We start from the raw sequence: 17818 nt of genomic DNA, 5'->3' as shown, positions 1-17818 counted from the left end.
GGCTCTCCAGGCAGCTTTGGTATCACAGGCACAGGGATCACTTTCCACTCCCCAAAAGTGCTTTTTTCAGAGCATTCTCTCAAAATCATGGTCAGGACAAGCAGTCCTACTCTGCAGTCCAGTTTCCTGCTAAAGCTGCAGAAGCACTGCCTTAAGTCTTCAAGCAGTCCATAAAAGAAGCATATGGGTCAAGAGTCAGGCCAAGAGTTAATGAAGTTCAGAAAAAAGAAGCCCTACTCCTTACCCTGTTTTTCCCTTTCTTCAACTCCCCCAGCATTGTCATAGCTCACTACTTAAAAGTCAGAATTTAAGTGGATTCATTCTAAAACCCAGCCTACAGACCACAAACTGCTCTAGGTTCCCGCGATAATCCAGTCCCACCAACTTAAGTACAGCAACAGTAAAGGACTAACCGTGGAAGAAGTGGCTTTCACAGAATGACTGTCCCTGCACTGGAGTGTTCCTAGCCAACTGGACATTGATTTGGATTTGTAAAGCTCATGGCAGCCTCCCTATGCAGATCTCCATGACAACACATTCAGTACTGCTGGAGAGGCAACCAAAGCAGCAGAGTTTTTGCTCTGTTTTTTAAAGTCTCTTAACACTTCCAGGAAGTCCAGTTCCATCCCAGTAATGGGGTTACGGACACAGCACATCCATCCCATTACATTCAAAAGTTACATATAACAAGTTGTGGCAGAGCCATGATGAAGGTTCCCCACACTGCCTGCAGCACAGCCAGACAACATTGCCTCCTGCCAGCCTACTAGGGCCATGCCAGTAGATTCATCTTTCTCACTCTCAGGTTTGGTCTTGAGGCTGTTGGAAACTCCTGCAAGCACAGAAAACTGGACCTCAGGCTTTCGGTAGATACAGAAAAGCTCTCATCTGTCAGAACATACAGCATTGGAAGTGGCAGTGCAGCGCAGCAGGCCCAGCACCGTAATTTCCTGTTTTCAAGTTGTATACTTGACCTTTGAAGCTTCTGGACTACAGAACTTCAGACTACAGTCACACACCCTGCTCTGGCTGGAGCAGATGCAAAAAGACCATAAAACAGGACTTGCCCCTGAAGTCTGCCATCCATTCAGCCCTATTATTACAGCTGCTTGCCAACCATTCCTTACTCCATTTCAGCCTCTTACAATCTGGATCATTCAATTAAAGCATTTAAACTAATGCACAATTCTGACTGTGCATAATCACTTCCTAACCCAGGTCAAACAGGCCAGAAGATACAAGAGGCGCAATATTGTTCAGCAAGACACAGAAGCAGACATATATGAACGGAAGCGAAGGTAGCTGGCTGAGTGAAGATATTACCACATAGCGTCTCGTAAGCTCTTTAGTCCCGCTGTAGTTGTTGCTGAGTGGAGTACAACTGACCCCCATCAGCTAAGTATCCAGAACAAGCAACATTTGTTGAAATGCTAAGCCAGCTTTTGAGAACAGTAGTCTCTTGTGTAAATATAGAGAATATTTAAACCAAACAAGCCGAACTAAATAACCCACTCCTTAAAATAAGGAGTAAAGTGAACAAAAGCTAATTCCTGCTTTCCCTAAGGACACAGCTAGCAGCTGACGACTTATTTGTTCCGTAGTATAAGAACACGGGAGCAAGAACAGTCAGCTCAATTCCCAAGCTATGGAAATAAGGAAGATGCAGCCCATTTTAAATGCAAGTCCATCATCCCCTTAAGCATCAAGGGTACCCAGCACATTAATTGGAATAAAGCGTCAACATAGCTACCTTTAAAGTTTTAACCTGAATACAGCTTGAGTTAGTATATCATTCACCTCCTCTGATCATAAAAAAAATACACACTACAACTGCTAAACTCAGTTGGTTTCAGATACAGCATATATTCCTGGTCAACAAGTGGCAAGTGCCAGCTAATGATCAGCTTCTCCAGAGGGTGGGGTGGACACAGACAACTGCACACAAATGCAGCAAAACATCAAAGTCAATCTAAATCCATTTACTTTTTAGCAGTTTAAGACCCAGATTATACACAGACAGCTAAAGTAGTCACTTTTACCAACAGAGATGACTTTCATCAGCATTCCTTCAATTTGCTGCATCAGGAGTTAAGACAACTTCCAAGTTCCCTTTTCTAGTCTCTGTCCAAACTTCTACTTTTGTAGGTTCAAGCTGGTAGTCTTAACATCTTGTTTACACAAAAACATGCACTTTTGTTAGACCCCCAGCTTGAAACCAAACTTCTAACACCCCTAGATACTTCCTCTGTGTCCCTGAACTCTTTTCCTCATGCTCTACAGACACCACACGTTTCTTGTGCCCATGCAAGACGATCTAAGTCTCCCCCTCATAGTTCAGTACAGATGTACAATACAGCTTGCTTTCAAGTGTGAGTGGGGAACCTAGTTTGCTACACTAACCTTGACTCATCTGGCTTTGAAGTCCTGTTCTACCTCCCCTGCCTGAGGGACTTCACGGCTTGTATTAGAACCTTCAAATAAGTTATCATGAGGAAATCACAACATTTCAGTGTAATATATCCTTCTCAGAGAGCTTCACCCAGGAAACTTTCATTAGAGAGAGAGGAGACAAACTGTTTAAGTGCTTCTTATTTTGGTGTAGCAAACTGAGGAGAGTGTAGGCATGTGTGAATTGAATTCCAGAGGGTGGGAGAAAATAGGTTAACTTTTAAACCTTAGTTGGACAAGGCAAGGAAAAAAAAAAGACAAAGAACCTGGCACATCTCCTGGAAAAGAAAAAAAAAATCACTAGATTTAAGTGACAAAGTTGTCCTCCCCTTTCCCCAGCTGTCTCACTCCATGCAAAGTCACAGCAAGACCCACATGAAAGTTAGGAGGCTGCTGCAGACCTCAACGCATCACTGCTTTCCTAATGCTGACTAGCAAATACTGCCAAGTAGCTCGTTTTAAGGCCAGAAATAATTAAATGTTTTGAATATTTCTGCTATAAATAGGACAGATGAGTTTCGTTCCAAAGACTTGTTTGGATATCCAGTAAGACTGATGGTTGATTAGGAGAGGGTTGGAGATGTGTTTAACTCTCTCCATTCCTTCAAGGCAACAGAACAATAAGGGACAGATCTAGAACTGTTACATAAAATACAAGCAGAAGCAAGAAGTACCTGAAGCTATGATTCTACCAGCAAAGGGGAAAAAGAAGCTATTCTGATGACCCAGAAAGCTATGAAGTGTCATAACTAATCAGACAATAGGTCTGTCTACTCTTAAAGTGCTTTAAATTGCTTTTCTGTTGAATGGTCTGCATGCATGCACGAACAGAGAGGTAACTCTGCCATAGCTACACAAGATACTGTTAAAGTTAGCATTTTGCATTCTCCAGTTAAGGGGATAGAAAAGCTGCAGGGAGACTTCATTAAAATGAAGTTGGGCAGCAAAAAAGTTAACCCTCAAATTTAGCTATTTTCAGGAAGCACATATAGGTAAGAAAATACTATAAGCAGAGATTAAGACAGCAGGAGCAGAAACCTCAGGGACCTCACACACAAAGATTGCTTTTCTGGAAGTACGTCATGAACTTAGTAAGAAAGATGTTTCTCCATAGCTACAAGGAAAAACTTGGAGAGTAGGGATAGTGACAAAGCACGCTTCTCATCCCTCTTCCACTCTGCCTAAAAAACATGGCTATTATTAGTACACTGAAGGACCTAACAGGATCTCTACCCACAGTAAGACTTAGCAGTACTTTCCAGTCTTCCAGTCCCCTCCAAAAATGCTGCTTTAGGATACTAAGACTATGGTAGACTATAAGGTAAGTGAGAGCACTAGCAGGAGGAAAAAAAAAGCCTTTCTCCCCTTTAATACCCATCCCCCAAGTTCTTGAGGTTGGGAATCAGAATATGCCAGATCTGACAGTGCCCTAGTTCACTGCAGGCTCCAGAAATGCTAAGCGAAAGCTCTCTGTGGACTCTCCAGGCTAACCGGATCTTTGCAGTCCATGGTAGATTTAAACTGGGCAGCCTTCTGCTTGCATTTCAGAGTATGATTTTATTTAAGGCTGTTGCTTCTCTGAGTTCAAGAATTCAATTCTTATTGGCTAACTAGATTTAGTCAGTATTTCCTAAATATTTTAGGCCCTAACCATATTTTATATGCACTGTATGTAGTTCTCACACGTCAGCAGCTGAATAAAAAGACAGATAGCAGCTATCCCAAACCAAGATTAAGGGAGAAGGGAGGTAAGAGTAAGACAAAAGATGCCAACTGCAGGTATCTCATGTTTGATTTTTAGATCAACACCCAGAATAGTTTTAATCATCCAGCTGTACCTGTACTGCAGCCACAAAGGAGCTCAGCACCAAGTGAAGCAAGTGCTCCCTGCTCTCTGCACAGGAGGTATGCTAGAGGGCCAGTTTTCATTTCCATTTCCAGGGTAAACAAGCTGTCAGTCAGGAATACCAACAGGTTTAAGGAAACAGAGCAAGTCTAACAGGCTTTTTGGGGATGGGGGTGTCCAGAGCATGCTTCTAACAATATGAAGCCTCTAAGCAAGAATGATCTTTTAGGCCAACCATCACTTTGCATCCAGCTTCCTTTCTCCCTTTACATGCCTGTAGCTAAGAAAACCTCCCATCCAGCTTTTCCAACACTGAACTCCATAATTTTCTTTTAAAAAAAGTCCTAGATTGAATTTCTAAGAGTAAAGAGCAGTACAGAGAGAGATTGGGTTTACTTTAAGGAACAGCCTTCTCTAGTTTGTGCACCTAACAAAACCGATACCATTGCTACCTTCAGACATCTTCGGGGGTATTTAAATTCCTCCTTCCTCTTCCTAAGAGGAGGGAAGCAATTCTTAACCTGGTAGTGACACCAACACACATGCCCTGGCTGAAAGGGAAGGGCAACCAGGGGAATACAATGTGTGCAAACAAGTGCTTGGTGGAAGAGAGCCCAGACCAAGCAGAACTGGAAATAGGAAAAAAAAACACTCACAATCACACTTTAGGGAGAGTTTAAACAAAAAATAAATCACATTTAGCAGGTGTTCCCTTTACCTCCACCCTCCTATCCCGCACTGGAGCAAGAGTTCCTCACATAATTGATCCAACAGCTAGCCATGCCCATATACTTCACAACCCCACACCTGCTCTTCATAACATTCAACTCTCCACCAGATATGGGCAGCACTGCTTCACAGAAGACCTCCTCCAAGGCAAAAGCTCAAAGTACACTTCTTTGCCAACAGGACAGCATAAGTAACTGCCTCCTGCGCCTGGTCCACTCACTCGTTGCCTCTTCAAACCTGCTTTAATAGTACCCACTCATTCAGATAATGGCTCTCCCCTACCTTTGCTCATCTCCAGGACCATGTGGTCCCACACTGCCTTTCCCGCTACTTTTGCCACTCCCTTCATGATGTGGAGAGTCAAATCAACCAAGCAAACCAAACCAGCAGAACAAACTGCATCACCGCCCTAAGAGTCCAACAAGCAGCGGAACTGTGCAGCTTTGGCATCTGCAGGGCATCAGGTCAGTCCGGTTGTACATTGAACAGTGCAGAACTGTTGCCCTCTGTGTCGGCACAGCTGTCCAAGGGCTACACAGGATCTTATCTGAAATAAACACAAGTTGCTGTGCAATTGTGCAGCTTCTGAAACAGCTGTACCAGCACAAGTGAGGGGGAGGCACAAGCTGCTCGACTGAGCACTGGTGCCAAAAAAAGAAGTTTGGCTGAATACAACCTAGTTGCAAACTGGAAAATTTCTCCAGACTCTCTGCATGCTCAAGTACAGCTAAGAAGTGTGTTCATGTGGACACTTAGTGATATGTGATAACGCTGCAAAGATTGGTAAACAACTGGGCTGTAACTGGATCAGACTGTGTGCTGCCAAGGATTTGTCTAGGTTTGAAAGAGTTCAGATTTAGGCTGGATTAGCCAACACATTTGTTAAAGACAAGGTTGCCTTCCTTTGAAAGTGGTGTTAGCCTGCATGTGCAGTTTTATCGACAAGATAGGCTAGGATGTGCAGCTGGTGGGAGGGCCCTGGGGTCGACACAGTCCTTCCTGCACTAGAGGAGGGGTCCCTTGAACATTTCCCTACTGAAGGCACTGTACCTACTAACAGTCGTCTCTACACAGGTCTTGATTTCAGAGTCATGACAGCTTAGCTGTCACAAGGATGCTGTAAAACACTTGCACTTCAGTAGCTCAGTTCCACACCAGAGGCACCATCATACCAGTACAGAGGGCTCAAGACTTACCTAGACTCCTTTAACATCATTCACACTATTTGTTGTCACAGAAACCTCTTAAACATTGCTAACAGAAGAGTCTTAAGAACAGAAGAGTCTTAGAGTGTTTTCCTGAGACAGTAAATGCTATTGTCCCCTATAACCTAATGGTTGCTGACCAGCCTGGGCTAGCACTGAGTGTAGCTTTGGGGAAAAAACAAATGAGTAATCCCAGAGGCAGGGCAAGCCACATCATTCTCTTGAAAGGGACAAACACAAAAGGGGAGCAGGTTCTCTCTTCTCTTTACTTCGAGTTCTCAGTTTGAATACATCCAATTCTTTTGGATGTAGGACATTTCTTTCTGTAGGACAGCACACAACATGCAGAGGCTACAAGTGATTTAATACGCAACTTTCAGTTGGGCAGGGAAGGAGGAAAATACTTAACTGTCCGAAGATATGTATTTTTAATGTCCCTCCAAACACTTTAGTTTGTGCAGATAATATTTATTGTTCTCATTTTGTGGAGCCAAGAAATCTTTCCTTATGGTGTGTAGAGGGAAAGGCTGGGGAGGTGAACCAAAACAAGGATAGCAGCATGCCACTTTTTAAAGCTCACAAAGTTTAACTAGTCAGTTCTAACACACTACAGAAATGGGAAGGCAGCAACAGTTCAGACTACAGAACAGTTCGGTTTCATATGCCTACAACACGGAGTACTTAAACTGAATGTTATGCTTGCAGAGTCTCAGTCAATCGGATGAGCCAACCGATAACCTTTTTACATGCACCAGACTGCATTTTTAGGGAGTCCTCAAAGAAGCAGGACTCCTACTAGCACCTGAAGATTTCCAAACTATGTATTCACATCGGTATCCAAGTGTTCATAATGGACACTGCGCCCATTTTTCTACTAAAAAAGCAAGCCTAACAACAAGTTGCGTGTCTTAATACTACGTTAACTTCAAGCGATTTTTTCTGTTTAAATCTTGAAAAACATAACTAAGTTTTCAGTAGCTATTTCTACCGTACTATTAGTTCTAGAAAACACCTCAAGTCTACCCTCCTGCCAAAAACATTAGTCACTGCAATTCTCTAGACAACTTCTGTACTAAAAAGTCTGAAGAGGTCTGACATACTAGCATTTAGAAACATTTCCTTTTAAGTAGTTTGTACTACATTCCCTCCCTCATCCCCGTGACAAGCTTAAGACTATGCTGTTTGGAAGACAAGTGATAACAGCCTTAAGGGCAGCTTTAACACCATGTTTTTAAATCACATGACTATCATTAACCAGAACAGTGCCTTTGTATTAGTACAGAATTATACAAAATATTTAAGAAAACATTTCTCTTGAAAGGAAGACAACTTCTTAAAATAAGAAAATGATTTAGTTATGTCAAGAACCTTAACCTAATTTTCTATAGCAGACATTTTCACTACCACTATATGCAAGCAATAATGAAGCTACTGTCTCTACACCTAGCAGTTCATCTACTTTGATGGACTGTTCCTCATCTGAAATCAATGCTGTGAGGACTTCCTATATTATGCAGAGGATTGGCAGATGGTACCTCTCAATTCTCAGTTATTTAAGATTCCTGGAGTAGACCACACTACACAGGCTGGGGTAAAGGAACAACCACAAGCAAAAGCCAGAGAAGAGCCTTTCTTGCATCTACCTGAGGAGCTGAAAATGCAGAAGGGGACAGGAGTTGGGGGAGAAAATAAGAAATAGCTTGCAAGTTTGCAGACAATAGTAGCACAGGGTTGGGCTTATAGAGACAGTTAAAACACTTACTCTTCCACTCAGTAGTACAATCCTGTTCAAGAAGATAAGAGGTGAGAACAACTTTTCCAAGCACGCACAGTGTACAAGAAGGAGTCCTTGTGTGTCAGTACAAGCAGCTGACACATGTTCTTCAACAGGCTTCTTTAGAATTTTCTAAGTGAAAAATAAGTCTTGTCCCAGAATCTTTATACAATGCATCAGAAGACACTTCAGATATTTTACCAAGACCAGTAAGAATTTTTAAATTCAACATGATTCAATCTAAGGTTACAAGGGAAGGAAAAAAACCACAACCCTATATTACGATCTGACACTGACTAGAGACTGGGACCTGATTCTGATCTCACTGAGCAACAACTGCACAGGAGCAATTTCAGTTCTACTCTCATCAGTATCAGTTTACTAGAATCTGCATTCTAAGACCTGCTTGTAATCTGTGCAACATTTCATTAGTTCAAGTCTTCAGCTCTGCTAACTTCCAGGTTTTGGTTTCTATTTCGGTCTTCTAAGAGAAACCTGCCAAGACTTGCAGTAACACACAAGCCACACCTTGCCATGCAGAAATTGCTGGTATGGGGGTCTGAAATCAGTCAACCATTTGTTTATTCTCTGCACTGAAACTAAAGCTGAGAAAACAGCTACAACAAGAAAAAATACTGGGTAAGAATAAAGGGGATGAGGCACCTCCCCTCCCAGCAAAAGGGTATCAGAATATCCCTCTTAAAGTACACAAGCTGTAAATATAAGCCCAGTAACTGAGCTGTGAGCCAAGTCCCTCTCTAAAAAGGCACCTCGTGCAGTCTTACAATTTGGACAGTTCTCTTACCTATTCCTCTAGGATACAGAGGAGCAGGGTGAGATACTACAGAGTTTGTCTTTCATAAACCATTTCTGCAGAAGCCTAAATGCACTTCTCGGTCATGTCTTTGATTTTCTATTAGCCCCAATCGTGAGTTCATCAAGCAAATTACTGTTATCAAACAACTTCTGCTCAGCTAGCTTTTGTCAGACTACCACAGATACTATGTGGCTCAGTAATGCCATTTTTGGTGTCATGAACATTCTGCTTTACACTTTTCCATCACTAAACAGGAGCCAGCTACTAACCAATATAATACCAGCATAGCTATTTTTTCTTGTGTAAACGGGGAAGTGATAAGAGACATTCAGCTTCACAGATCACACCAAGTGCTAAGACCTATTGCTCTCATACTAGCACGAGATATGAACTAATCTTATTACCTCAATTCCTGTAGGAGCAGGAGTTCTCAGTGGCTGACTCCAGGCAAACCAAATAGGTAGTTTTAGCATATAAACACATAAACCACCTGCTATGGAGATAACTCAAAGTATATGTGCTTTCCCAACAGCAAATGCTAAGGAAGGCGGATAAGTTCCTTCCTTTGCTGTAGAGCAAGAACTTCAGCTAGACACCAACAGGTAGTTACTTGCCTAGTATTAATTTACACTCTAGATTATCTCACATTAGCTTGTTTGTATAGCTACAGCAGATAATGGGTGTGGGTTACCTTTAAGTCCTAGGAGATAAATTCAGTCAAACAAGAATTTACTGTGGGGGAGGAAAGAAGAAAAGCTCTTCAAGTTCCCCAGATCTCATTTCACACTACCTAATTGGGCAAAGAAACAAGTTTTGAAGTTGAAATCCCTTCTGAGTTCTTCCAATTTTATAACAAATGTTTTAAAATGCTTGTTTAGCAAGCACAGAAAGTTTTTCCACAGAGTTCATTTTTTAGGAAAATAAATGTATTAGTCTAACTTACATTCATTTCTGTAGGAGAAGTCAAACAAGTTAGCCACCCATGTCCTTGAAACATTAGTACCCACTACATACTGATTTGTTGCTGGAAAGGACTTGATTATAACTCTTCTCCTCATTTAAGTTATTCATTTCAGATTAATCATTTCTTTGCAGCTAACGGAAACAGTAGCCAGCCTTAGCAATGTTTACACACGTATTTCAAACTTACTCTTGGAAGAGATCTGTTTGTTCTAGTGTTTCAGATACAAAATCCAATCCCACAAATATCTTCATACAAACCAATCCCATACACAACACCATAACCTCAAAGTCAGCCCTAGGATGGGACAATATTCCAAATGTCAAGAGCAACCTCCAGAGAGCAAGGAAAGTTACTCCCACCCTTCTAGACAGCTCAGTATTCAAGTTTAGGTTGCTAAAAAATGTTTTGGTAAAAGAACCCCATCATTCTCCAATAGATATTTTTAAATAAAGCCTTAAGACCAATATATACAAATATTTCTGAAAATTTCTGGTTGTTTATGAATGACAAATACAGTAAGCAGCAATAGAGGGGAAAAAAAAGGCACACACTTCAGTCTAACTCTAGAACATCAAAAAGCCATCCTCAGGAAAGAGCCTGTTCACTATTGCAGTGCAGTAGCATAAGCTGCTTCAAACTTCACCCTGTATAGAGAAGTCAGGTTTAAGTGAATTTTGGCAGTTTCCCTTATGAATGTGCTACACATCCCTGGAGCAGTTCAAAACTCTCACAGACTGTGCCAAGATGAACAACAGTCTACTAGTGACAGGCACAAAGTTAAAATGAGTTTTATCTTAGTCCTGAAGTGACATCTGCGACCCAGCTTTAGCCGAAGACTAATGCACCACCATGGTTAATCACAAAAGCAAGAAGAATGTAGAATTTAATTTACCTACAATTCAGCTTACTCATTACATCAGTTTTTATAGGTGGGGAAAATCTAAAGTCAGAGGTTGAGAAACTGCTACTAGATGATAAGTGGTCTTCTAATACAATGAAGGGAAAAAAATAACTCCCTTCTTCCCTCCAACACACACCACCTTTTTTATACAGTCCAGCTAGCTTGAGTTAGCACATCTATTTTTAATCAGGACAAGGAGAGAAAACGATCACTCCTTATCACGCTGTCTTGCTCCAGTCACTGATACTTCATTAGTCTAGTCAGGAAGCAAACATTAATCAGCAATATTTAACCAAAACACAGGGACTACGGTTGGTGAGAGATACCCGAGAAGTATAAGCACTCCTGCAAGACCTGGCTCAAGCATTCAAATCCATTTGACATCAATGAGCACTGTGTGGCCTCCTAAATTAGAAGGGCCTGCCATGTTTAAAGGAATGCATTTATGATGGTTCTAGCACAGAACAGTTTTACTTCAACTATTTTAGAAACGCATTCCTTACAGTGATAAGGGGCTGCAGGCAGGGGATCACCATGAAAAGGAATGAACCCAGCCTTCCTCAACCCCACTCCCTGCATTCAAAAGATTTCAAGTTGAAACAGCACAGAACTGTTGCAGAACAACTGTTTGTGGAGGAAGCTAGAACCTAATAGCTATTAAGCAACAATTAATAGTAGTACTGGAGCAGTTGCAGGCCTCTGCTGTTACATTCCTTTTCTTGTAACTATTCCAGTCTGTTACTGTGGCTTTATTTCATTGCACAGAAAGCTTTTCTGCAGACACGCACACATCATCCACACCTGCACATGCAGACCCTGTCAATGAGGTTTTTCCAAGCCTAAAACAGGTAGGCAACTTGGCAGTGGCATGTACTTGTTTCCACCACTAATGATGACACAGCTACCTTAAACATGGTTTATTACAGGTGTGCTCATGCTTTTCTAACTCTCAGAAAGTTATGCAATAGTCTGATGCTTTGAGATTAAACTATGTACTACCGGAAAAAAAAAAAAAAAAAAAGAGAGAGAGAGAACACCATACAAGAAAATTCAGCAGTGCTAGAAAAGAAAAAAAAAATCAACACCCAAATAGTGTCAAATCCTTGATATTTGATCTCTGGACTATTTTAAGTTATTAAAATCACAATGCTGCCACACGCGTTCAGATATTTCCATAGTTTGAATAGTTCTTGCCCTTTCCTCCCTTTAAAGGAGTCACTAGAGTAGCCATTCTGCACCGGCCAGTTTGTAGTGCCCTTAGACTTCCCAGTCTCTAGTTGGCTTGCAAACGAAGTAATCCAAACCAATAACGACACATGGCATTTGATAGCTTTTGTTTAATTGAACTGTGCCCAGTTCAACCACTCCGCTTCCAAATTAAGTGAGAGTCATACAACAATGATGTTAAAGTATTTCAACGTTCTAGCACAGTGCTCAGCTTTGTAAGTCAGTAGTGTCTTTGCAAGTCACATGCTGTGGCAGACATAGGGTTACAAGTTCTCAGCTTTTAAGCTACTCTAGGGCAATAACTGCACTAAAAAAAATAATACTGCGCAGACTCCAGCCCATCTGAGGCTAAGCACCAAGACAGAGATATATCCCTTTGCTGCCAGGGAATACGTTACACACAAGACGAGCACTGACGGTGCAGCACACCCGGTCCATGTGGGGGACGGGCCAAGGCCGCACAGCCAGCTCCTTCCCCAAGTTGCCTGGCAGTGCTCCCTTCACGGCTGGACGCCGCTGCCCGGGCACAAGCACCCCGCGGGCTGCCTGGCTCCTGCCCCCGGCAGCGGGCCGGCCCCAGCCGCAGCCCCCGCTCCTCACGTGATGTACACACCGGCAGGCAGCGGGGCGGCCACGCCGCAGCGGGGAATAAGGTCACCGGCCGCCGGCCCGCACCCGGAGCCCCCCTCTCCACGCCGGCCGCACGGCGACAGCGGGCCCCGGGTCGCAGCGGGCGGACCTCACCCGGGAGGCGGCGGCGGCGGCAGCCACCGGCCGCGCTGAGGGGGCCCCGCGCCGGCCGCCCTCGCCCCCCTCACAGGCAGGGCGCGAGGCGGGCGGCCGCCCCCGCCATTTTGAGGAGGGGGGAGGAAAAACGGGGCCTTCCCCCCCCCACTCCGCGCCGCCGCCCGCGGACAGGCGCCGCCGCCGCCCGGCCCCGCTGCGCGCTCCCCGCGCCGGGCCTGGCGGGCGGCCCCGCCATTGCTGCTGCCGCCGCCGCCGGCGGGGCGGGGGAGCGCGTTACCTGCCGGGTCGGGCCGTTGGCGGGCCGGCCCCGCGCGCTGCCCGCGCCGCGCCGCGTCCCCTTCCGCCATCTTGTCCGGGTTTAAAATTAACTCGCCGTGACGTCAGAGCTCCGCCGCGAGACCTTTATCGCCCGCCGGCGGCGGCGCGCGCGAGAGCGCGCGCGAGGGGGGCGCGGGCGCGCTGGGTCCTAACGCCCGCTTCCTCTTTCCCCTCCCCACTCCGCCGCGTGGGCGGGACCGCGCACGCGCAACCCGCCGCCCGGCCGTTGGCCGCGGCGCATGCGCAGTTGCGCGGCGCGGCCTCGAGCGCGGACGGGTGCGCGCGGTGTGGCGCAGTTTTCGCGCTGCGGGTCACGGAGGCTCCTCGCGTGGCGGGAGAGGCCGCCCTGGCCCTGCGCCAAGGCGTGCTGGGCAGAAAGGGACGCGGGGGGTGAGGGGGAGGAGCGCATGGGCGGTTGGGGTCAAAAGGACTAAGGTTAGGCCGGGTGGTGGGGCCTGAGGGGGACGACGGGGCACACACGCATCCCTTGGGGGTTGGCTGTGGCATTGCTGCTGGGTTTGGGCTGGAAACATAGAAAGGACAAGGCTTGATCGCAATCTGAACAAGCCACAGCAGTTCCCAAGGGACGAAAATGTTCTTGCTGCTCCCTGGTTGTGCAAAAGTCTCCTTCCTCTACAACCAGCTGACCTTACTGTCTCCTTGGAAAGGCTGACCATTAAAGTTTGCTGTGTTTACTGCGTAAAGGTTTCAGGTGTCTTTGAGTTTTGCTATTGCTAAAGGTCGTGTAACCATCCCCAATTAAATTAGTCAGTGTGACCTTAGGTTATCAGTTGCTGTAGTAACACATTTGTCCGGTAAATCAGCATGTAAAGTAGGCAACAGCTTTGCAAAAACCCCTTTCACCGCTGCATGCCAAACTGTTTTTTTCCCCTGAATTTCAAATTACACTAACTGTTTTCATCTGGGAGAGGCAACAGTAGGCTGACAGCAGTGTCAAAAAGGAGCAGAATTGCATTTTGTCTAAATGGAGGTGGAGGGAACAGTCAGAAGAGACCTCCAAAGGGGAAGCTGGCATGCCCTGTCGTGGTACCTGGAGGGGCTTCCCACCTCCATACCCTGCTTTCAGTCCTTTCCTCCTGAGGTAGCACGTAAGAGCCTTCACAACACTGGGATTCGTTATGCTAGGTGCTGTACCTACAGTACAATACAGTACATGCAATAATCAAACTAATATCATGTACTGTTGCCACTTACAGTAGTAAAATACTCAGTCCTGTAAAACCATTGGGAAGAACTTTATTATTATAGATTTACATCAGTGTGAATACAAGCAGAATTTACGCCCTTCCTACAGAAATGTTGGTATGAATGCTAGGGAAAAGCGCTTGTCGTTGGCCATTTGCAGTTCTACTTCACCGTTCCCCTCACTTATCCTTGTCAGCTTGCTGTGGAAAGTGTCTGTCTTTCTGACCTCCAGCCCAGGTCAAGAGGAAAACATTTTTTTTTGGATGTCGGAAGGAACCCAGAGCACACTCTACATCCCTGGTTTGTGAGTTTTAGGAAAGGAGGGATTTAGAGATAATGCAGGCATATACAGGAGTTCAGGCAATGGAAATGCCTTAAAGTAATACTGAAAGCTAGAAATGCTGTTGACTGTAGCATACTTATGCTTCAGCAGCTCAATATCCAAATTAAAGAGCTGAAAAAAAGAATACAAAGAACTAAAGTTTCCCAGTTTTGCTGTTAATAATGCAAATGACCTTGTTTCTGATCAAGCCTGGGAGAAGAGTCTGAAACACTGCATATATATATATATTTATATTTCATGCAATAGGATTTGCTGCTGCTGTAATATGAGAACAGAAGTCAAGAACTTAGTGGTCAGAAAGCTCAACCTTAATTCTGCCCTGTTGCCTTCACAGGAAAGACAGAGACATTTTCTGAGCTGAGGATTTTGCTATCAACACATCACCCCTTGGCTGCGAACCTCCCCATCTCTGCCATGCTCCTGTCCGCTTGCCGCTTTTCTCTGAGCCAGGGTAGCAAAGACTCAGTGTTGAAAGAAACTGCTGAAGCTGACAGCTGCTTTGGCCTGAAAGGAGCAGAGCAGGGTGGGAAGTGGCTGCTGGACAGGGAGTGCAAGCCTAGCCGGCAAGAGCACAAGTTTTAGGGCTGGTAGCCCCTTCAGCCAGCGAAGGCACGGCCTTACGCTACAGACAGCGTCTCCTCCTGGATTTGGCCGTGCTGGTTTAAAGCTCTGCTGTCCCTAACTTGTCCCAAACCCACTTTAGGCCAGTCTACACAGCTAGTGTCATCAGGGCAAAGAGCCAGTGCTGCCCAGGGCTGGAAGGGAAACGGACCCGCCAGGATGTCTCCTGGCCTTCAGGCGGCATGTTGTGGCATGGCACAGCACGTCTCCTGACTTACCCTTGCAGAGGCAGCCAGTGGGCTGTAGAAAAGGCCAGATCGGGCTCAGCTCTCTTACACTTTTCTGAATAAAATGCTTCCCTCTCCCTGTCAGCTAACCTGCGCGATGCTGCTGGGGTCATTTAAGGTGATCTGCACAACAGCGCGTTGCTGAGCCGAACACGCACTTGAAACAAGCTGAGCACCAAGCCTCGGCTGGGGACAGAGCAGTCTCCCATCCCGGACGCGACACCACTGAAGGCTCCTGGGACAAGCTGAGGGGTCTCTGTCAGAGCTACTGCACTTACCAATGTCTTTCCTCATCCGTGTCGGGGTCCAGACTTGTTACCAGGCCAGTCTCCGGCTCTCCTCCAGCCTGTGCCGGCACTGCAGGCAGCCGAGAGCTGAGGGCAGACGCCGTGAGATAGAGGTGCAAGATGCCTCCTGCCCCGTGGCTGCAGTCACGAGACACCCTGGGGACTTCTTCGGGGGGAAAAGCAGGGACGTGAGCAGAGGGACAGGCCTGTGGTGGTGGCCCCGTGCTGCTCTGGGAGCAGCCGCAGCCGGGGGGGATGTGGCAAGCAGCCCTCCCACCAGACGCCACTGCGGGAGCCACCTCACTGGGGCAAGCCTGAGATTTCCCAACAGTCTCCCGTTGGGAAATCCACCCGGATCTCAGGCTTGTTTGCAGCGGCAAACGTACGTCCCTCCGAGCTTGGGGCCTTACCGCCCCAGAGAGGGATGGGCTTGGTTTTCCATGTGTTTTTCTTCACTGACATTGCCCCAGGAGCATCTTGCTCTGCTCCAGGGATGCTGTCAGCCCCTCTCTGTCACGCACACAACCTGTCAGCCGCCACATCTCACTACAGAGGGCCTGGCGCAGCCCTGAGCATGTAGCTACTTGCTTATGTTTGCTGCAACGAGCAGCCAGCACCTGACTTGGGGTTTGCCAGAGCAAAGCCCAACGTAGGACTTGCCACGGCCCCAGACCTGGTTCGAGACTTTCAGCTCTGCATTCAGAGCACGGGAATAAGGGATGCCACCCACTACCTGGAGCGAGCAGGAGGCCTCAGAGGAAGCAGAAAGCAGATTGGGAAGGGAGGAAAAAAACATTTACCAGCTCTCCCGAACCTGCAGCTGTCCTGCGTGCTCAGGCAAGATGCCTTTTTAGCTGGCAGCAACGCACGTGCTTGAGAGGCAGAGGAGAGCAGCCCCTCACATAGCACTCATTTATAGCAACCCGAGTGGGAGACATGTCCCGTTCTCTCCTTGGTGATGACTCAGGAGCTGCTCCTCTGGGGAGGAAGAACGAAATAACATTGAATTTTAGCTGTTGTCGGAGCAGCTCAGAGCATGTGTTGCTAGGCACCAGCTGCAGGAATTGCCTGCAGGTGCTTTCGCAGGAGTGGCTGGGCCGGTTCACAGGGATCTCCACACGCAAAACTGGGAGCGCAGCCCAAGTGCCAAATCCCTTTGAAAGGGGGTGTAACCCATTGTCCGCCTGAAGGAGTTGCTGCGCAGTTTCCCCACAATTAAGGGTTTAAATCCGAGGGCTGTGGTGTAGTCGGGGAAGGGCAGCGGGCAAACTCCAGAGCAATGCTTTCTTTGGTGGTACGGATTAGGGAGGCTCTCGGGGGGGTTACCAACCTCCCTGTGGACCTACATGTGGAGCTGGCAAGCTGGCAGGTGCCAGTGGGGAGGGAGCCTTCTCCCCTGTCCTGCCCTGTCTTCCGTAATCAGGGTGATTGAAATTTTCAGAGGATTAAAGAGCAAAGTGGCTTTCTTCTGCTCATGGAAATGAAGCTCTCTAGCCAGCTGAAGCTCTCATGTGCGAGCATTTGCTCACACTGACTCCTGTCATTTGGCATGAATATCTTCCTCCAGGCAGGATCTTTGCAGGGTTCGTATAAACATGGTCCAGTTTCCATCACACTGTTATGCAAGAGCATAACAAGATGAGGCCACTTTTAAAGCTTGGGACAGATCCTGGCTCCTTTAAAGGGTGCAGTGCTGCTTACAGACCCCAGGGCTGCCCCACTGAGGAGACACTGCTCTGTCTGAAGCCAGCGCTTTCCCACCAGCCTTGCCCGGAGGATGTGGCTGCTTCCTCATCTCCTGCTGCACGGTGGTTTTGACCGGCCTCTGTGTCAAAAACGAGACCAGCCAGGACAAGCCCTGCAACCAGGGAGTATGCACACACGTACCAAATGCCGGCACGGTGAAATCATTTTCCACCCAGACTAAACTTCTTTTTCTCATCTGGCTTGGGCTTCTCGAAGCATCTCTGGGTTTAGGTCCTCTTGGTGGCAATTCCTGATGGTTCCTGAGCCCAGACAAAGTCACTGCAGAGAAAAGACTTTCCCGCACCCCCAGACTCTGGCTCCCAAACCTCCCGTCCTAGACAAAGAGGAGTGGCTCCAGCTGTCACTGCGATGCCTGTCGAACGTCTCACCGAAATAATCGCGCCAGCCACCG

At 46.5% G+C, this 17818-nt stretch overlaps 1 protein-coding gene across 2 annotated transcripts in view; it reads right to left on the bottom strand.

Moving 5' to 3' along the window:
- The window catches only part of ATL2 (atlastin GTPase 2), a 43034-nt gene extending 27147 nt beyond the window's left edge, over nucleotides 1–15887 (bottom strand). The window contains exon 1 of one of the 2 annotated variants that reach the window (XM_026110544.2): nucleotides 15652–15887. In XM_026110544.2, coding sequence (XP_025966329.1) covers nucleotides 15652–15667 — 16 coding nt within the window. In that variant the 5' untranslated portion in view covers nucleotides 15668–15887. Of the gene's footprint in view, nucleotides 1–12935; nucleotides 13127–15651 lie in introns of those variants that run through there. The other variant, XM_064510098.1, reaches the window with a different exon arrangement.
- Nucleotides 15888–17818: the final 1931 nt, after the last annotated feature.

Source organism: Dromaius novaehollandiae, chromosome 3, assembly GCF_036370855.1.
Source record: "Dromaius novaehollandiae isolate bDroNov1 chromosome 3, bDroNov1.hap1, whole genome shotgun sequence".
Classification (NCBI taxonomy): Eukaryota; Metazoa; Chordata; class Aves; order Casuariiformes; family Dromaiidae; genus Dromaius; species Dromaius novaehollandiae.
Note: the sequence above shows the minus strand (reverse complement) of the source record. Positions and strands in the feature narration are given on the sequence as shown.